A 23487-nucleotide genomic window follows, 5' to 3' on the forward strand; every position below is an offset into this window, starting at 1 on the left:
ATGCAAAACAATCAGAACTTTAATCTCAATTAGTGTTTTTATATTTAAAAACATATATGTTTTTTAGGTGTTTTATTCAAACAAATTTCGGACTTAATTTTGTCTTCATGATGAAAATGGCTATCGTATGCTATTTTTGTATTAAAATTCTCGGTTTTTTATTTTACATTTTTAACTTTAAAATGCTATAACTCTTTGAAAAATGTATGGATCATTAAAATTTTTTTATGAGAAATAATATTTATATACCTCTTATATTCGGCATACATTTATTTTAAATCAGATCATTTCTCTTAATATAGGAGAGATTCAAAACTAAAATATACATACAGAAAGTAGAACTTTTTTAACTAAATTTTTTAAAGTGTTCCGAAAATACTGACACTTTTATATATGTCTTAAATAAAAACTTATGTAATATAAATTGATATGAAAAATTGATAATTAAAAATACGATTTTTGTAAAAAAAAATTTTTTTATATTTTTATTTTTATAACGCTATAACTTTTTGAAAAATGTATGGATCATTATAATTTTTTTAAGATAAATACTATTAATATTCTTCTTTTATGCTATATACATTCTTTTTAAACCGGACTATTTCCCTTAATACAGAGGGGTCAAAACTTAAAAATGCATATTGAAAAAAGAACTTTTTCAACTTAATTTTGAAAGTATTCCGAAAATACTTACACTTTTATAAATCTTAAATTAAAAAAAAAAATCTACACAAGGTAATGAAGTATATAATCTATATTGATATAAGATTTTTGTTTTCTAATGGCTTCGTACCGCATACTATAATTGATGTAATCAATTATACAATTTTATTATTTATACAATAAGTATAATCAATTACAAGTATCTTGAAATTTTAAGAAAATAACTTGATTTAATAAATCTTTTACTTAGACACTGTCAGCGATTTCATAACGATGATCAATTATAATTTATCAATACATTTTATTCCTTGTGTACGATAACTCGAAATAGTTACTATTTATTATAGTACTTCTATAATAAATTATTTAAAAAAACTTCAAATTGCGTAATTCTCCAATAATGTAAATCATCCAATAAAAAATTTAATTTATAAGTCAAGGAAATTATATAATTCTGGTACAAAAACCTAGTCTTTGGACAATTTTTTAAGAAAAATAATGATAAGTATTTAAGTAATTCATTAATTTTTTAACTTTTGCAGTAAAAACATGTTTAAATAAAAATAGCCGACAAAAGATTTTCAGACAAACTCAACAAATAAAAAACCTTAGTAGCGTTAATTTATATTGATGAAAGCATTATTCATTTAACTTTTTTATTGTGAACTATTCATGGGACAATTGAATTTTATTGAAATTACATATATAAAACTTTTATATATTTTAAAATAAATTATTTGTAATAGTAATTATTAGGTCTCATTATATTAAATAGTATAATATATTATAAAATATTTTTGTAAGTAACTAATGTTATAAACAGAGGAATTCAAAGAGAAAATGTATCGATATAGGTGATAATATAACCTATACATCCTATAAAAAATTATTTGAAAATTTAATAAAATAAAGCACTATATTTTAATATATTTTTACTGGCGTAGAAAAAAAATGTATATTCTTTATACATATTTTTTATTAACAAATAAGTGATAATTAATAACAAAGAAAACATTTGCACATGTTCATTATAAATCTACCTCATTTTTAAATAAGAAAACAACATTATCATTTAAGAATTTTTGCACAATGAAATTTTATTCATTTATTTTAATATTTATTGTCGTTTTCGTCTTGCCATCAGACAAAGGACTTCATTGCAAAATTTATCATGCTATGTATGGAAATTATATCGAAAGGGTGGTGAGTCACATTTATTCACAAATTATATCGTATCGAAAACGAGATTCAAATAATACTATTGATATAGAGGAAGCTCTTCAACCAAACACGAACATGTTAAAATTTAGATTAAGATATTGTTATATCATAAGTATACTCAATTTTAAGTACATTGAAATACTGAAAAAAATTCTTGATTTAATAAAACATATCATCAGTAAATGCCAGCAATATTATCAAAAAAATTTAGTGAATAATTTTATTGCTTGTGTGCAAATGCTTGAAATAATTGTAAAAAATTCCAAGACTATGATTGAAAATCTACACAATGCTATGAAGTTTTTAAGCTACATAGATATAAGATTTTTGTTTTCTGAAGGCTTCGTGCCACATCCTATATTTGATGTAATCGACTTTATATATCAGTACGTTTTAAAAAAAAGTTTGGAGTCCAGCACTATTGATCTCAACAAATCACCTTATGAAATTTTTGAAATGAAACTTGAGAATTTGACAATATTTCAAACAGACGCATCAAAAAAAGTAAACATTTTTTTTCAAAATTGTTATTTAATGGACATTTTGCTAACAAATGATTTTAAAAATATTAAAATTGCGAAATTACCTAATGACTTAAAGTCTGCAAAAAGTAAACGACTTAATAAGTTTTTCAACGAAATTGTTGAAGTTTGGTACAAAAACCTAGGATTTGAAGAATTTCTCAACCCTAAAACAACAGAGTAAGAATTTTTACATTTAATATTACTTTTTTAAATATATTATAGGTAATATTTCAAAGATTTTTTAATAAATAAATATTTGAAAAAGAAAATTATTTCCTTATGAAGAATATGTACTAATTGTTATACGAATATATCACACTAATAAAGTATTATGGTTTTTAGCTTCGATGCGAAGCTGAGAAGGTATTGGTTTTACTAAGATGTGTTTTTTTTTTTTTTTGTGTCTGTTACCACTTTTTCTCAGCTCTCACCGAACCGATTTCTTTCAATGATACGTCAAAAGATCACAAATCGTATCTAGTCGAAGACATTACCCTTAAAAATTGAAAAAAATTCCCTCGTTCCCCGTAAATGGGGGAAACCTCCAAAAAAATTACAAATTTAAAAATCGCTAATTTTCGAAATTTTCGAAATTTTTTTTACTTAAAAGTGCCATAACTTTTTCAAAAATAAACATATCAATATAATTATTTTTTATATAGATGTATAATATTATTACCTCTCATTTGGTATATTTTTTTCATAAATTTAACCCTTAACCTGCCTACAAGGGGAGATTTAAAATGACAACTTTTTCACAAAAAATTGACTTTTTCAACTTAAATTTTGAAAGTGTTCCGGAAAGTCTGACACTTTTCTATATATATTAAATTAAAGCTAATGTAATATACTTTATTATGAAAAAAAAAAATTTCGGATTTTATTTTGTCTTCACGGTGAAAATGGCTACCAAATGTTATTATTGTGTGAAAAATCTCAATTTTATTTTTTACATTTTTAACTTTATAATGCTATAACTTATTGAAAAGTGTATTGATCAATATAATTTTTTTATGGGAAATACTATTTTTTAATAATCCTTTTTTCATTCGACATACTTTATCTGAATCAGGATATTAATAACGAACAAGCAGATCATGTTGCTTTTGGAATAGTCCACCAATTTTTCAAAATTAAACACTATCTAAAGATTTACATCGAAGCGTTTTTTATGATAGTGATTTTAATCACTGTCAGATATCATTATACTTGATCCATCTATGCCACGTCACCACTGTGCCGCGACCCCCCTGTGCTGGGTTTTTTTATAGTTGGTTTATCGAAAATAAATAAGTACATTTTAACTAGACTGTGCAACGTTCTTATTTAAATGTTTTGTATTGAATCAATATTAGAGGTATAGTATTAGAAGATATTAAATTTACTGTGATGTGTATTTTTTTCATCTGTAACTAATTATTTTTAGCTTAATTTGCCGCTTCTTTTAATTAAAGAAATATACATTTGAAATTTGAACTAGCATAAAATTAAAATTTTATTTTATAAATTGTAAACCTACAATTTCGACTACAGCTCCTCGTACACATCGTAAGACATTCTGTATCCCTTTTGAAAACATCACCGTTCCCCTTCTCACTATAAGAGGTACAATGCTGTATTCAAGGTCTTAAAAAATAAAATAAAGCAGTGATTACTAATAAATCCCCGTACCATTATATGGTATAGCCGCCAAATGCCAAAACCGAACAAACAAATAACTTAATAACGTTAAAATATTAAATTTTTTCGATAGAATATATTCAATAATATTTTACGGTTTGGATAGTTTATTTGTTTTAATTGTCTAAAATTAAATTAGTTGAACTTAGATATGTATATAATATTTTTTTTTTACATTAGTCAAATTATAATATGAATAATAGATTGGTACATAATTTTTTCCTTCATAAATGTGCACAGAGTGATTTTTTTATCATAATCCACTCAATTACTTACAGAATATATATAATTTAATTTATTTAAACAATTCTTTTTTTTTTTTTATGTTTAGTTTTACAAAAAAATATTGAGCTTCTCTAATAAATTTGTTATAAATAGTAATTATAAAATTTAATAACTGTATACTTTTTTATTTATCATAAATTTTTCTATTTAATTAAATCAAATTTAAACTTCCATTTTGAGCTAAATGTTATTGTCAACTTTTACAAAAATCAACTCTGTGAACCAAAAAAATAAGTTGAAAATTATATTTTGCACTGATTATTTTTAACATATTAAAATAAAAACTAGTATCAATTTGTAAATAAACTATTTTTAGCTTCGATGCGAAGCTGAGAAGTTATTGGTTTTACTATGATTTGTTTTTTTTTTTATTTATTTATTATTATTTTGTGTCTGTTACCACTTTTTCTCAGCTCTCATCGAACCGATTTCTTTCAAAGATACGTCAAAAGATCATAAATCGTATCTAGTTGAAGACATTAACCTCAAAAGTGGAACAAATTTCCCTCGTTCCTCGTAAATGGGGGAAACCTTCAAAAAAATTACAAATTTAAAAATCGCTCATTTTCGAAATTTTTTCAATTTTTTTTACTTAAAACTGCCATAATTTTTTCAAAAAGGAACAAATCAATATAATTTTTTTTTATAAATGCTTGATGTCCTTACCTATCATTTGGTATATTTTTTTTATAAATCTGACCTTTTACCTGCCCACTAGGGGAGGACTTAAAATGACAAGTTTTTCACAAAACATTAACTTTTGAAAGTGTTCCGGAAAGTCTGACACTTTTATATATATCTTAAATTAAATCTAATGTAATGTACTTCATTATGAAAAAAAAAAATTCGGACTTTTTTTTATCTTCATGGTGAAAACAGACACCAAACTTAATAAAAAAAATACGATTTTTGTAAAAAAATTCTTTTTTATATTTTTGACTTTATAATGCTATAACTTTTTGAAAGATGTATGGATCAATATAATTTTTTTTTTATAGATGCATGATGTCTTTACCTATCATTTGGTATATTTTTTTTTCATATCTGACCCTTTACCTGCCCACAGGGGGGGATTTAAAACTACAACTTTTTCACAAAAAATTTACTTTTTCAACTTAAATTTTGAAAGTGTTCCGGAAAGTCTGACACTTTTATATATATCTTAAATTAAAGCTAATGTAATTNAAATTTAAAAAAAATTTTAACCTCGGGCATGAATGGGTTAAATTAAAGATTATGTAATATACTTTATCATGGAAAAAAAAAATTCGGACTTTATTTTGTCTTCACGGTAAAAATAGCTACAGAATGCTATTTTTGTGTGAAAATTCTCGATTTTATTTTTTACATTTTTAACTTTATAATGTTATAACTTATTGAAAAGTGTATGGATCAACACAATTTTTTTATGAAAAATAATATTTATATCCCTTTTTCATTTGACATACATTATCTTAATCAGGATATTAATAAGGAAATAGCAAATCATGTAACTTTAGAAATAATCCTCCAATTTTTTAAAATTAAACACTATCTAAAGATTTGCATTTTTTATGATAGTGATTTTAATCACCGTCAGATATCATCTATACTTGACCCAACTATGGCACGTCACCACTGTGCTGGGATTTTACTCTACGCTTATAATAATTATTTTTCAATAATTGGAAAAATATGAAAGGGGCTGAAATTCCTTACAAAACTGGGTTTTTTACTGTTAGATAGCTTTTTTGGTAATTTAAAGAAAAAATTCTGAAAGTATCTAAAAAGTGTTTAGCTTCCTAATAGAAAAATGCGTATAAAAATGTAATATTTGAATTAAGTTTAATAGAAGTTTAGTTTACCATAATTTTATACAGTACTTAGAAATAACTTGCATTTTCAACAGATTATACATTTTTCAATTTTATATAGACATCAGTACATAATCATTAATATTTTAATTGATTATAATGGTTTTTTTACATGGCTAACATCTACCTTTTTTCGAGCTCATGCGATTACCCTCATATAAATTAGGGATCTGCATCACAGTTACAGTTGAATTGACAATCACAAATGAGCTCGCCAAGTATAGCAAATAACAATATTGGGATGAAACATGTATAAAAATACAAGTGAAATAGAAAAAAGTGACGTTTAGAGAAAATGAAGTCTTCAAATTATATTTATAAAAATTAAAAAATGTTAATATCAAACGATGTAGATAGTATTTTGAATTTGGAGTTTTTATCAATTTTTTTTGGAGTGGAGAGGAATTTTAATATCAGAATCATAAACGTAATTCATAGCCCTGTATATATAAAACAAATTAAAAATTTTACCTTATAATATTCTAGAACTTTAAACTCAATATTTTAATAATACCTATAATATATAATTATTTTATATTGTACCTTTAAAACTGTGTAATGAAAATTGATCACATGTAGCTAATATTATTTAAAATTAAAACTATATAAAAAATATTAATTAGAAACTAAAATATATCAAAAATATTTAAGTCAAAAAGCCTCAAAAAAATTAAAAACGCTAAACATATACTTTATAAACAATTTTAAAAAATGATTAAACACAACAAATAATCTTAAAACAATAATAATAACTGTTAAGTCTTTTTTAATATATTAATTATAATATTTTATTTGTATTTTTGTTTTAAATATATTATTTTTATGTAATTAATAATTAGTAATAATATCAAAAGTTAGAAGTTATAGAAAAAGTGTTGATTTGAAAACAAGGCGAAAATTTGATACAGAAAATTATATCCTTGATTCTGATGAAAATTCCTTGTACACCCGTTTGAGTGGTTGACAACGCTGTGTCAGGAGAAGGTTCTTTTGCGTGATAAAATAAATATATAGACATAACCAAAAATTATAAACGGTCCCTTCGAATTTGTGACGTTACAACTTAATAAATATGTAATAATTTAGAATACAAATTCTATATTTTAATCATATTTAACTAATTAACTTGAAGTAAAATAATGTTTCATCATCAATATTTAAATATATTTATTTTTTATGTATTTATTAATAATCAAATATATTTTTTAATTTAGATTCATACCTCCAATAGATCCAGATACAAATCAAAATGATGGAGTTAAAGCTCTCAATATTCTTCGTAAGGAATCTGGTTGGAAAAAAATGAACCACATAAGTATAGTTTATTTTGGTAAACAATTCAGTGTTGATCGTATAATATATGATGAAGTTAGTAACATAAATTTTCGAATAAAAAAAGAACATGTATCACAATTATTAAGATGTAGATTTACAGAAATAATGATAAACTATCATACATTATTATATGCTATGTTACATGTATGCAATAAAGATGCATTCAACTATTACCATAATTGTTTGACTGAATTATTTAGCTCATTCGTTAAATCAAAAAAAATGCTTGAAGATTTGTATGAAGCTTTTGTTACTTTAAATAAATCATCAATATGGAGTGTTAATTATACTTCTGAATCATGTTTACGTGTAGTTTTTGAATGGGTTGCAGATTTTCTCAGCTTATTGGAGAACAATGATTTTTCTCTAAAAAATATTGATAATAATGAAATCGAAATAGTTGAACAACTTCTAGTAATTTTTGAAAACAAATTAATAACTTTTAGCTCTCAGTTATCGAACGATTTGAGTCAATATAATTTCCGGTGTCAAATAGAAGATAAATTTAAAAATGTTAAGTATTATGTAAACTATTTTAGAAATCCAGGAAATATATCAATTCATTTAAATCCTGCATTTTCAATCCCAATTATGTTTAATGCATGTAATTTTTTTGAAAGTTTTTGTGAAAATGTTAGTAAATCATGTTATCAAGATTTGGGTTTTGAAAAACTTTCTCACTGTAAAAACAAAGAATTAGACTACAAACTTCTTTAACTTATGTCTAATTTACTAAGATCTTAAATTGCATATTGATCTTTGAATTAACGATTTTTTTCCGGACATATACAGAGTGATTTTTTTTTTATCATAACCCACTCAATTACTAACAGAATATTTGAACATTTTTTTTTTTTAGTTATCTTTAGTTACACATTATTCTTGAATTATTAGCTATGTAATACTTTTTAAGTTCATCCCTTATGCCTTGTAAGGGGGTCAACTTTGTTTTTTTAAATGGAAACACATATTTTTAATTTAATAAAATGTTTGAGTTTTTAATTTAATAGTAAATGGCATTTGAATTTTTAATATAACTTTATTCGTTTATTAGATATAAACATTTAAAATTTCAAATTTTTGAGTTAATATACATGACATGTGTATTATATAATAGATTATATAATACACAAGGTAATACAAATACAGGTAGCTAATTGGTTTTTTATGACATCAATATTCACAGGTACACAGCATTGTTATTATCAATAGTAGTAAGGCACATTGTTGTGAGTTCATAAATACACTAACTGAACACCCTGTATAATAAATATAGTTAAAAAAAACTGAAAAACACGCTTTTAAAGCATATTGAACTAAAAAGCTAATAATAGTTTTAAAAATAAGCTTAAAACAATAATACTAGTATTTTTCGTTCATTATTGTTTTAAGCTTATTTTTAAAATTATTTTTAACTTTTTAGTTTGATATGCTTTAAAAGCGTGTTTTTCAGTTTTTTTTTAACTATATTTATTTTTTACTTATTAGTTTTTTATGACATCGCTGTCGTAGTCACGGGGTGTTTATTGTAAATTATCACTAGCAATGGATATAATTTCTGTATTGCCAGTTAGTGTGTTTAAAAACTTACAATAATATGTCTTATTATCATTGATATTAAAAGCTATATTCTTGCTAATATCGTCATAAAAAACCAATTAGCTACCTGTATTTGTAATCCCTTATGTATTATACATGTATATTAACTCAAAAAAATTTGAATCCTTAAATGTTTATATCTAATAATAAACAATAAAAATTTGTATATATATATATATATACATATATTGTTTCCAGAATATTTTATTAATATACAATTGATACTGTGTTATTTTATTAAGCAATATAATCTTTAGTAATTTTGTTAACGTGTTTTAATTATATCATTAATTAATAAACTATATCATATATTAAAAGGGTTTAGTGTTTTGTATCTTTTATCTGTTTTCTGTTTACTTATAGTGGAACATACTTTTTATTCATTTTATTATGTTTAGTATGATCAGCAACGTTATAAATCATGATAATATTTTATATGGCCTCAATATAACTAAATAATATTATTATATAGTTTTTATATTACAGATAATTCGTCTATCCCAATACACATTTATACAAACAAAATAGTCATATTGGAAATTTGTTTCAGATTTTTAATTTTAAATGGTTTTTGGTTCATCCCTTATATCTAAAGGATATCAACTATATTTTATCTTTTAATGCTAAGCTGAGAATGTATTAATTTTACTATGTTTTTTAGATGCGATGTGAAGCTAAGAAGGTATTAATTTATTGTGATGTATTTTTTTTTGTGTCTGTTACCACGTTTTTTCTTAGCTCTTACCGAACCGATTTCTTTCAACGAGGTGTCAAAAGGTCACAAATTGAATCTAGTCAAAGACTAGATAATTTTTAATTTAATTTCCTAATTTTTAAACTAAAAATTCTATCACTGAAATATTACAATGTATACATTGTGCAGATGAAATGCCTTTAAAAACTAACTTATATTGCTTAATTAAAAGAGATGAAATAATGGAATTCAATACCACAATTTCCGTAAAACTTATGAGACTGCAAAGTATGCATTAATTTTAATGCTTAAAAATTTAAATTAAAAGCAACCAATAGCATATTTTTTAGTGTTTAATTCATGTACTAGTTTGAACAAAAGATGTTTTTTTTCTTCTTTTTTTTTTAATTTACATGGGTAGCACTTAATCTATGTCGCATCATTAAGCTCTATTGAGTTTTATTTAAATTATTTACTGCTAAATATGTAATATACTTGAACGGCTATTCATGTTTAATTCAATATTTAATTTTTTTACTAAAAATAATTAAAAATTGCAGTTATGAAAAAGCATAGGAAAATATTAAAAAAAAATTTGTCTAGGAGATACTTTTTATTGAAGTGTGAATATTATAAATATAATTAGCATTCAATAGCATTTATAAAAAATCGAATTATTTAAACTGTAATATAATTAAAAAGACTGATGTAGGTAGATTAAAAATATTTCAAAAAGTTTTACAATAAATGGTACATTAAAAATTCTCAAATTTAAGCTATTTTTTGAAATTCCATTAATTGATTCTTATTTATACACGCATAACTAATTATTTGATATAATTATTATAGTAAAAATTACTGTACAATAAATTAATTTCTTATATGTTACATCACTGCATTGTGGTAGGTTCGAGTTGACAGTAAATCAAAAATTGCACCATCTGGGTTTGTCTTATCTGTTCTTCTACCATATTTTTCGTGAGAAATTCGAGCTCACAAGCCGCTGTATGAGAACGCATATTATCATTGATATAAGCAAAGACCTGAATCAATTTTCATTTCTGTTACAAAATCCTAAGAATGGTATTAAATGACATAACTATAATCGGCATAATGATGCCACGCGATTTCTACTTCTATTAAAAAATGATTTTCTTACAATAAAATCGCAATATTATTCGTAATGGTCCATATTAGCTGTATCTGGTCTCCAGAACGAACTCAAATAGCTTAATTTTTTAATTTAACTATTTGTAAGGAATAAAATTAACAAATATTTATTATCGTGTATCTTAATGAGAATTTACTATGAACACATAATAGCTATGAAGAAAACAAGACAATTAATAAGTGATAAAATTTTAGTTTAGTGAACCACAAAGCATTAGAAATAATTTAGATGCGTTAGATAAACATGTGTCTTTCAATATTTGTAAAATATACATTTTTCAGATTTCAGCAGAATCAATAGAGAAGAATTTTTAGTAATTTTTTTTGTACGACAATAGTATTTTAATAATAAAAGTTTTTTCTTGCAGGATAGCTCATCAAAAACTATAATGATTAAACAAAAACTTTTTTAAAACACTAGTATTTTTCAAAATAATACATGAGTCATAATTAGTGGATCATTCTGTATAATGCATTTATAGTATAAATTAAAAAAATTGTGTAATTGTAATTTTTGAAATAGAAATAATTTATTAACAAAATAATATAAAATTGAAAATTATGAATACAGTTATTAAATATAATTTTGAATTAACTAAAAACTTATTGAGTTATAAAAAAAATTATTTATATTATCTTTTAAAAACCTGTACAAGGGAAAAAAATATGATAGTTGATAACATTAATACTTCATTCATCAATGTATTTTTTTTTTGTAACTCAACTATAATTTTATGACTTTGTATATTAATTCTCTGTTCATAAAAATTAAATTAACCGTTTTGTCAGGTTTAACGAAGTTTTTTTTTTTGAATGTTTAAATAATATTTGTATTATTATTTAAATTGTTCATATTTAGCAATTTATTTACTTCATAATCTTTAAACATTTGTTAAATACTTGTCATTTTAATAGAGGTGTAAACAAAAAAAATTCTCTTCAACATTTAAATAAAAAATTATTTTCTAGCTAATAACCAGTAACCAGTTATGTAATTTTTTCTGATATTTAACCTGTATGATTTTTTTTTTGTTTTCCTTACAATGAAATATACACTTATAATTATGATACATCGAAATTTCAGACAGAATTTTAGATATGTTCATTTTTAGGGTACTGTTCACATATTGGTAATGTTAAACTACACTATGAAACTTCTGTGAAATACGTAAAAATAAGTAGTATTATCACTAGCTTAAGTACTCTACGATAGTTGACGCACAATAAGTTTCCAGCATTTGATAAGACAAAAAGCGCTAGATCCTGGGTTAGTAAACCCTAGAAATGGAGTGCTATTTTTCTACTGTCAGCGTCCAGCTCAATGAAAATTGTTGAAAAGTCATCCTTTCTAACGCTGGTGACACATGATGATCACAAGATTTTTTTCAAAACTAACAGTATTATTTCTAATTTATCTTTTTATTGTTACAAAATTCGTAGATTTAGAAAGCAACCTGAGTAATTAATTTCTTACTTTTCTAGTTACAGATCTTTTCCAAAGATTATAAAATTACTTTAAAAAATAATTTCTTTTACCAATAAATTATTATAATAAAAGTATACATCTTATGTATGAATGTGATTTTTAAATTTAAAGGATCCAGTTTAATAATTGTCTATCTTATTTTGAAATTCATATTGACTTATAGAGAATAATTTAAAAAAAAAATTGGTGTGATCTTTTGAATTATTCTTCAACTTATAAAGCTAATATTGTAAAAATAAATGTACCAAATGTACAAATATTCAGTAATCTAATATTAATGCTAGGGGAGAACTGGCCACTGAGTCAAAGAAACAATTGCCAAAAAAACACGGATACTAAATGTTACCATTATCAAGACTAAACATATACTAGAAAGCCTCCTCATAAACCTATCTAGTGATCTTATGTTATCCAAAATAAATGATAATAATTACTTGTTTCTTTACTATACAAAATTTAATGAAATAATTTTGTCATTTGTTCTGAAATTGTATACTTTTCTATGTAAGTTGTCATTAACTCAACAAAATTAATTCTTTTTAATATATTAGTAATCTGTTTTAACTATAATTTTTTGAATCATAAAATATAAAAATTTTAATATGATTTTTTAAGCTTAATTGAAGATAGATATTCAAAATTATGACACTAATAATTTCAACAGGATTCATTCAAAATCTATCTAGTAAGAAGGGAATAATCGTATAAAATTATAAAAATTAAAATTAAAGAATTCGAGTTAATATATATTTTAATGACTGGCTTTAATTAGTACATTTTATTATTTGTAATAACAAACCATATATCTTAAAAAAATAGATAGGACAAGTACAGATGATATTTGACAGTGATTAAAATCACATTCATAAGAAACGCTTCTATGCAAATCTGTAGATTGTGTTTCATTTAGAGAAATTGGTGGATTATTCCAAAAGCAACATCAACTCTTATTTCTTTGATTATATCCTAATTAATAGTTCTTTGATTTTAAAATATAATATATGAATAAATATTAATTATAATTATTAAATTTAATATGAAAATAAAAAAATTTAATAAGTTTAATTTCTTATGTCTTATGACCTTTATTCTATGTCAATTAAATTATATAATATTCATGAAAGTCAATATATTCTCCTAATAAGATATTTTAAAATAAAATAAAATACAAAACCTAGAATTTTAATAGAAAAATAGCATATTTTTGAATACGGTAGCCATTTGCGCATAGAAGATAGGTCGTCGGGACAAATTTTTTTTTTTTTTTTTATAGTACATAAAATAAGCTTTAATTTTATATATGTTTAAAGGACGCAGTATTTCCGACACTTTTAAAAGTTAAGTTGAAAAAGTTCTATTTTTTATACAATATTTCAAGATTTGAACGCCCCTTATATATGGGGAAATTGTCCAATTTTAATAAAAAGTATGTCAAATGAAATAATGTATTTATAATTTATTTAGAAAACAAAATTGTGCTGATAATTACATTTTTCGAAAAGTTATAGCACTTTTAAGTTGAAAATTTAAAATCGAAAATTTTAACACAAAAATAGCGTTTTTTTAACTACGGTAGCCGTTTACATGCAGAAGATAAAGTGTCGGGACCTATTTTTTTTTTTCATTTTGTAGTACATAAAATAAGCATTAATTTGATATATGTTTAAAGGACGCAGTATTTCCGGAACATTTTCAAAAATTAAGTTGAAAAAATTAATTTTTGTAAAAAAGTTGCCATTTTAAATCCCCCCCAATGAGCAGGTTAAGTGATAGATTNGAATCCCCTCCCAATGAGCAGGTTAAGTGTTAGATTTTCAAAAAAATGATATCAAATGAAAGGGAAATATCTAAGGTTTTAGTATAAAAAAAAATTATGNTTTTAGTATAAAAAAAATTATGTTGATTTGTTGATTTTTGAAAAAGTTATGGAAGTTTTAAGAAAAAAAAGTAAAAAAAATGACAAAATTTACCGATTTTTAAATTTGTAATTTTTTTGGATATTTTCCCCATTTGCGTGGAACGATGGAAAATTTTTCAATTTTTAAGGATAATATCTTCAACTAGATACGATTTGTGATCTTTTGGCGTATTTTTGAAAGAAATCGGTCCAGTGAGAGCTGAGAAAAAGTGGCAACAGACATAAAAAAAAAAAAAAAAACACATAGTAAAATTAATACCTTCTCAGCTTCGCATCGAAGCTAAAATATATCACAAAATAATACGTACAATATTAACTTAAAAGTTAAAAAAAAAAACAATTTTTTGCTTAATCATATATTTGATTTGTTACGTCAACAAATATTTATAAATTAATCAATACACGAGCAATATTATATTATTTTTAAGATTTTGAATATTATTATCAAAAATCTTTTAATACGGAAGTTAATTTTTTCTAAGGAATTTTGAATTATCACGGAATTATAAATTATAACGGTTGAGTATAATGTTATTAAATTGCATAATTTTATACGCCAAGTTATTTATATTAAAATATATATCATATAAATAATTTTGTAATAACTTATATAGTATTATAAAATAATTCCAACATCGCATTTAAATAGATGAAAGCTGATCATTAAAATAAAAAAAAAAATTTATTATAAAATTACCGTTTGGTAATGAATAGTAATTAAAAAGAAATAGTTTTCTCAATAAATATTCAATAATTTGAAACAAAAATTTCATAAACTTAATGTATATAACTTTTTAGGCTTTGATAAAACCCAGATAAATAAATTAGTGTATAAATTTAATAACGGAACTAAAATGATTGAATAAGAATAAAAATACTTTAAAACTTTTAAAAGTTAGTAAAATTTATCAATAGTGGAAACGTTAATTTCTTTATAGCCGTGGGGTATTTTTTGCGCCTTTAAGTGCCAGTATCAGCATAGTTTGCGGGAACTATTCCAACTAAAATGAAGAAATATATTTTTTTAAGTACAGTTTTAAAATCGAGTGAAATTTAGTAGTAGAGGGGTAAAGTTGAACCATTCTTGTCTCATAACAAAAGAAAAAAAACTTTTATGAAGAGTTTTGTTGCTGTGTATGACTGGATTCCTTTTTGGACTTAATATAAATGTCACCACACAACTCTCTAGGTTTATTTAACGTCGACCTTAAATAAATACTGTAGTCACAAAGCTCTAAAAGGTTTTCTAGTTAACTACAGAAGTTTGTGATATTATTTTTATGTTTGTTTTTTTGTTATGTGTTAATTGTGTATTCTTATTTTAACCATATATTCGATAGATCAACTTGTATTAAATAAAATGTATTAATTATTTGAGTAATGTTTGTACAAAAGTTTATAAACTTATTGGTCATGTGGAAAGTATAAAATAAAAATTATGAGATTAAAAATAAAGAGATATTACTTATAAACTTTCACTTATGAAAAAAAATTGTTTATATAATATCTTATTGGTCAATGATTTGTGTATAAAGTTTAGGCTCTAGAGAAAGGTTTGAAAGAGTCTAAAATATATCCTAAGACGTTTGCATTAACTTTAAATGTCTTAAATTTTACATTAGACAGCTATTATGGTTGAATAAGCCATAATAACAAGATAAGCAAACTCAAATTTACTTTTGCTTAATGTAAATTTCTGCCGACCCATATACCACTTGATAGGTTACTTATAAAATAGTACCATAGCTAGTTTGCATATAGATTGAAAGGTAACGTAAATTATGTTTTATCTTAAGCATCATTCTGTCACTGGTTCACTCATCCATGACTACTGCTCACTTCCAGTCGTTTGTCACTCATATACTGAAATTTAAAATTGCATTAAGGAGGTTTAAATTGGCTCATTTAAGTATGTGCATAATATTAATTCCAATTCAAACAATTTATATATTCATATTTATACTTAGTTATATTAACCAGAGACTTTAATTTTCTACCAAATTTCTATTTATTTAACGATTTCATTTGATTGGATCGTAAAATTTCCATTTCGTAGGCTTTTGTATTATTTTAAACCTACACTTCAAATCTAAATTCAAATTTAAGGCGAACATGTATTCGATGTAGAAAAAAATCTTTCATCATTCATTTTTATGAAATTCAAAAATTTGTTTCAAAATCTTTTAGTACCCGTTCTTCTATGTCAGCTAATTTATATAAGTTTCTAAGATGATAACTATGGTCATAACTTCTAAAATTCACATTTTTTTTTTAAAGTTTTAAAGGTACCTAAGTCTTGCATTTATTTCAAAAAACAATAAGATAAAAACGAAATTTTACGTTGCATATTTTTGCATGTTTCAAGGGTCAAGTGCTATTTTACGTATTTTGTGATTTAGCGCTATTTCAATACTATGATAAAAAAAATTCAAGGGGTCAAAGATATATAGTTTTTTATTATTATTTTTTTAAATATTGAAAAAAAAAATCGGGATTATATCTAGAAACCTCATTGCTGCGCCTCACGGTGTTCAAAAATCAAATAACTTGTCTTAACTATATCTCCTGAGTCAAGACAAAAAAATGTTGAAGTATTCTATACTTTTTGTTTCAAAAGTCGCTAATTTCAAATTTAAAAACATTTTTTAAAAATACTAAGAATATAGATCTACTAAACAAAAAAAAAATCGTAATTGAGATAAAAAAATGTTCTCACATATATATTTTATTCAAAACAATATTAACTTATTGAATTTTATTTGATTATCCAACGAAGTTACAAATGTTACAAATACTATTGTAAAGTACATGATTTTTGTAGACATCACACATAATCAGTTTTTCTATTGAAATTTACTTTCTTGATTAATTAACAGGAACAAACGAGTCGAATAACTAATCATCAATTGGAGTTAAGTTAAAAAAGTATACATCAGATAAAAGAGACATTTTTTTCAAAATTTTAAATGAATTATATAAATCAATACACTAAATAAAGGTACTTGCTATACTCGTTTACATTACTTTACTTGTACTCGTAGGTGTTCATTATATTTCCTTATACGGAAAGTACTATTATAATTATTATTACCGGTGAAAACCATCCAGACTAAATGTTATCGACTTCTTGAACAAGTCATCGCTTAAACTACTATAGCCACATAGGATGAACTTGTATATTAGAAATATTAATCCGCCTTCTATAGTATTCTATTCTGGATAACAGCGTATGGACGATTGTTTCACGCACGAATTGTTTTGCTAATGGCCCGGAACATAAGCCGTGTATTTATTGTTCAACGAAACACTCCTCCGGAACAATATTATTTTGTTTTGTTCCTAATCTCTATTTTCATACTTGACTACTGCAAGCTGCGGACAAAAGGCGTTTCAATTAATATCTTTAATGAAAAGGTCCAAAACGAGGTGTTTTAATCGTTTACTATACGACCGACTATGGTTGAGGGTTCCGTTATGCCATGTTAGCGTTATAATGAAAAAAAAAAGAGATTTCAATTAGAAACTAATTAAGAAGGTACGTGGTGATTACCGAAACGATAATTATTTTATATTTTGAAGTTGTTTCCACCAGCTAGGGCCAAGGATTTGCTTAAGTAGGCATTGTTGTAAAAACAGTAAACAATTTTGTTTACCGGATGTATAAATGATTGTTTGTACTCAGTACAAGTGCAGAGATTTGACTCTAAACAGTGGCTAACGACTAACTTTAGAGGCTTCACATTACATTCTGACCACATATGACACTCCAGAGAAATGATATTATTTTTTCAAATACTTTTTAAATTAAATGAAGAAAACTTTCTTTGTTTGATCAACAGAACCCGTATTATTTTTTTTTGCGCACCGACAACCTTAAACTGTATTATTAAGACTGGAACGATTCTCTCCCTCCGCCATCCATCGCGGTATAACTACGTGACTCAAATGCATTTCATTCGGGGTTAATATATATTTTCACCCACACGCGCGTGTGTAGGTGTAATTAATTGCAACGGTTGTGTATATCCATCAGAAACACATACACACACGCGTGCCTTCTCCCTCTTACATACACACCCCTTGCCATCGTTCGATTGGGCTCCGTGATGAGATTTTCTATTTGTCGACCGCGGGGAATAGCAAACACACGGTCGCGTCTTAACCCTAGTGAAATCACGAAACCAATCAAAAAAATCTAGAGCCATTTGTTCTTCCCACGAGACATTATGGCTAACTTTTTTTTTCAAAATTAAATTTCGACATTTTTTTGGTTACCCGGTATTCATGGTCGGCCAAAGCTAAACGAGATGAAGCGCTTTTTATTTAATTTTTTTCTCTTACTAAACCTCATGCTCTCCATCGACCGTATAACGACGTGTCATTGTCAGCGTCCGGGCGGCGATGTTTTTAATTGCAACCCTATGCTAACGAGTGCCCATTCAAATATGGTCCTCCCTCTTGTACCGCGATTCCCACATCCACAGTCTGACTGGATTTTCATCACACTCGTGTATCGTTTACCTGTTTTTGCCCGTGACACGTTATTAGAATAACATCCAACGTAAGCTTAATGACCAAACATTGTTTTTATTACAGGTCGTAATGAAAGAGAGGAAGTAAGGGACACGGATAAAGGAGTAACGATCGTCCGACGATAAAAACTAATAAATATTAGAGTAATATGACATAAAAAATATACCTGAGCCATTCTGCGAAAGACTTTAGGGAAAACATGAAATTAAATTTAAAATATAATTAAAATTCTTAGTAATTTTTTGTTAATACAAATAATTTAAAATAAATCTTACAGATTTCATGGTAAATCATCTTAATAATTATTTACCTTTTTATATATTGAAAATCTATAGAAAAAGATAAAACATTTTATTGAAAAAAAAATTAATTAGATATAATTTATAATAAGTACAGAACAAATTTGTAAAGATCACATTTACTTTTAAAGTATACTCAAATTAAAAACGAGTTGTTACAATTTACTTCTCTTTATTCTTTACAAAATTTATGAAATTCACGCATAATAATATTTTATTTTCACGTATGTATAATAAAGCATTGAAGATAATAACCATTTAAAAATGCTGAAAAAATCTACTATTAAATTATGAAATAAGTTAAATATTTTCAGATTTCTAGGAATTATAATATTGATTTTGGTATTGTAGCCTATGGATATATTAAGGGGATGAATAAAAGAACCAACTTTTACAAATAATAAGAGTAAATATATTATTTCGTGAAAAATGATAGTAATATGTATTTGCTGATTTCTTATATAGACATATCTCAGTGTACTTTAGTATAATATTATTGTGTCTGTTATTGTTCCATTAATTAATTTTCAGAAACCCTAAGATAGTTTTGTAACATTCTATAGCATATAAAAAATATTGGTGATTTATGTCTAATATTATTTTTTAACTAACATTAAATAAATTGTTCAATAATCATAAAACAATTTTAATATTATAATTAAAAAATACAAAAAATAGCGTTCGGTATTAAACTAAAGGCTTACTCAGCTCTGTCAGTAACGTATCGTGCCTTGGTGCGTAGATACCAGGATTCGATTTTTTTGTGTAGGTTTTCCCGTTTTCTATGGCAAAAACAATAGATTTTAGATATAATGTCAAACATTATTAAAAATTACCAAAAAAGAATTAATTCAATAACAGGTAACTGCAATTTTTTTTGTGATCAACTAAAAAACAGAAAAAATAATTAGCTCATCAAAAAAACTCAAAAATTTTTAAACTCAAGTTTAATAAATTTTTCGAGTTTAAAATAATAATAAAAAAAAATCTATGTTCACATCATTATGTCAGGTACTTGTTTCTTCATTAAAATTAATTTATTCATATCAGCGTATGGTTGAGCTATTTTAATAATAAATTATAGAACACACTATTAAAAATATTATTTTATAACTGTTATTGTTTTGGATTTGTAGAATGGGTTGTGGTTAAATGAACGTTGTTAATGGGTCGTAGTTTTTGGTGTATCGATTGTCATACAGAATTGTCACACTGTTTATGTTATTAAGGGGTCATCGACGCATTATTCCCCAATGTATGGCCAACTGACATTACAAGCTGTACCATTTATTAGTTTATAGATAGAATAAAGTGTTAAATTATCATTGCCCACACGTTTGCTTTGTACGGACGCAATAGATTCTGCATTGCCCCAAGCTAACAGCAAAATATTGTATTTTATGTATACATCTGCAAAACTACATGAGATCGGCCAATATTTTGACGTAGATCATAACTACAAGTATAATTGTATTACACAGTATAACACAATTATTCTAGTGCTTATGCAATAAATAAATTATATTTGTTCGACATCTGCACTTTTAGATGCACCTAACTAGCATATACATCATTAAAATTACTTGATATAGTTAGTTAGTTAATTAAATAAATACAGTTGATTACTGTATCTGTAAAATAAAATAAAAAGGAAAAATAATCATAATGATGATGTTTTTTTCATAATTCATTACTAAATTAAAAGCATCAGTCATTTGATTAGTTAATTTATTTTTAGAAATAAGATTTTTTTAAATGGAGATACATAGAAAAATGTATAGATAATTAAAAATCAACGTTTAAATTTGACTGATCAGTTGAATAATTTTGTAGCTTGCCACCGAAAATGTGCAAATAATTTGAAAATTAATATTTTGTGACAAGTAATAAAGGCCATTGTAATAGATGGTTGACTATACTGCAAAACAAAATTTTTAAAGGTAATAAAAAACACCACACCCACAAAAACAATATTGTTTTTGTAACGCATTTCCGGCAAATAGAATTCGTGAGGTTGTCAATAGAAAACAACATGTATTATTATAATAATGAATCGCCACACTTTCCGATGTAATATGTTATGACCAACGTGTGCGGCAATCGATTCTGCAAAACTTTTACTACTTCAGAATTTCATTTCCGTACGAGTTGCAGCACGTTTATGACCCCTCTGCATGGAACCCTCTCCTTTCGATAAAAAGGCGGTGTAGTGACACATTTTTCGCGCGAGTCTTATTCACCACGCGAGCAACAGCGGTGACATATTGAACATCTCATATGGGCTATCTAATGTTTGCAGTGCGTCGATAATGCCTAGTATAAAATACGATTGTAAGAACGCATTGGAACGATACACACTACAGTGTAAACCATCACGTACAAAACGAGCATTCTTCCACTCAAAACTGAGTATTGTCCTGCTTTCAGCTCGAGTAATACACCTATCACTACCTTTAAGGATATATGCTATTATATTGATATCGCACCCTCGTCGGTTCTTTGGCAGCCACATATGGCGAACCAATCGGGTGTATTGAAATCCATACATAAAGTTTTTCAATCGAGATGGAACATAGTCATAATGGATATTACATCTTATGGTTGCGTTGCTACAGATTAGGTAATAGTGAACCACAAACCAGATTAAAATTTAAATATTCTGGATCCAAATTCACGTTATTGCGACCTTAGGGATTTATGTTATTTTATACGCGATTAAAAATTGAAAAAATGTCAATTTAATAAATCAGTACGAATTTACAGACATTTTATAAGAAATATCAAATTTTTTTTTGTATTTCGTTAATTTTTTTAAGAAATAATTTTAAAATAATCTATGTATAATTGAACTAGTACACTTTACATATATATATATGTATGTTACTAGTATTTTGTCTGTTTTAAGATGCAATATAATGAAAATTATCGAATTGAAAAAACGGGTAAGTACCAAGTTATTTACGGCTCATAATTTATTTACCGAATAAATTATGGAAAATGAACGTGACATTGAATAAATTAATGAAAAATTTCAATGGAATTATTGTAACAATTATTGTAATGAAAACTCGCAAATTTTGTGACACGTGCCGTTTGATATAATCAGAAAGTGTATAACCTTTTGTGGTTATATCAATTATGCTTTGAATTTTTTGATAACTCACATTTGTCGAGTATAATAGAGTCGAGTATGTGAAAGGTTTAATGTAAAAACAAAAATGATAGCGTTCGAGCGTGTTATGGTAAGAATTTAATGTATATAAATCACCAATCTGAGCGTTTTTAAATCCTTTACTTTTTTTTTTTACATCAACCACATAAGGTACTTTATACTTAGATGAAACGAGGGATGTAAAAGGAAATTGTGTAATATATAACGATGGAGTTTGAAATATCTTCTTTTTGTGGAAGATTTCACCCAGGAAATTGGAAAACCTACGTAAACTGATAATTATTTTCGTGTAATATATTTTGTGTGGTATAGTAAGCTCAAGAATCCTACCGATTCAATATTTTTTATAATATAAAACTCATAGTATACAATATTTTTTGAAACGACTAAAGTAATAGGTAATGAAAAAATTAGATTATAATAAACTACCAGATTTTATGACGATCGCTTTTTGGATTCTTATAATAACCGTTATGGATTGTTAATTTTTACTGAACAGTCATTGCTAGAATTTAAAAAAAAGATTATATATCTTCTAAAAAAAAAAAGAAAAAGAAAGAAAGAAATGGTTCCAGCATCAAATTATGTATATAATATAAATACATACTGAATATACACTATTTATTGAACACAATTCATAAGATTAAAAATAACTTCAAGAAAAAAATATTTATTAAGAAATAAATTTTGCTATTATCATAACAAAATTTTCCTGCTGTTAGTTTATACCAATAATAGGTTAATGAAAATTAGAATAATTTTATTTGTATTTTGCGCGTAATATTCCTTTTAAATATGTAGCAGATATTACCAAATATAAGAACTGTAAATGTGTACAAAGTAATTATTTTATTATGATTTACTTAATTAACCAAAATAAATTTGAGATTTTTTTTTATTCCTCTTAGTGACATATTTTTAATTTATCGATGATAAAATATTTTTAATGTTCATTATTTGTGTCTTAGGATGGTCATAACTTAATATATTTAAAGGAAACTTTCCTAATAACAAACTTATTTATTAGATTAAGATATAATTTTGAAATTGACTAG

General features: G+C 25.0%; 1 protein-coding gene across 1 annotated transcript; it reads left to right on the forward strand.

Annotated features, from left to right (window-relative positions):
- The first annotated feature begins 1729 nt into the window (after positions 1-1729).
- Positions 1730-8523, forward strand: LOC126907624 (uncharacterized). Its single transcript, XM_050689035.1, has 2 exons — positions 1730-2585; positions 7441-8523. Exons 1-2 carry the CDS (start codon positions 1753-1755, stop codon positions 8276-8278), a joined length of 1671 nt encoding a protein of 556 aa, XP_050544992.1. The 5' UTR covers positions 1730-1752; the 3' UTR covers positions 8279-8523.
- Positions 8524-23487: the final 14964 nt, after the last annotated feature.

The sequence above is a fragment of the Daktulosphaira vitifoliae genome, unplaced genomic scaffold, assembly GCF_025091365.1.
Source record: "Daktulosphaira vitifoliae isolate Bord-2020 unplaced genomic scaffold, ASM2509136v1 Scaffold_5, whole genome shotgun sequence".
NCBI lineage: Eukaryota > Metazoa > Arthropoda > Insecta > Hemiptera > Phylloxeridae > Daktulosphaira > Daktulosphaira vitifoliae.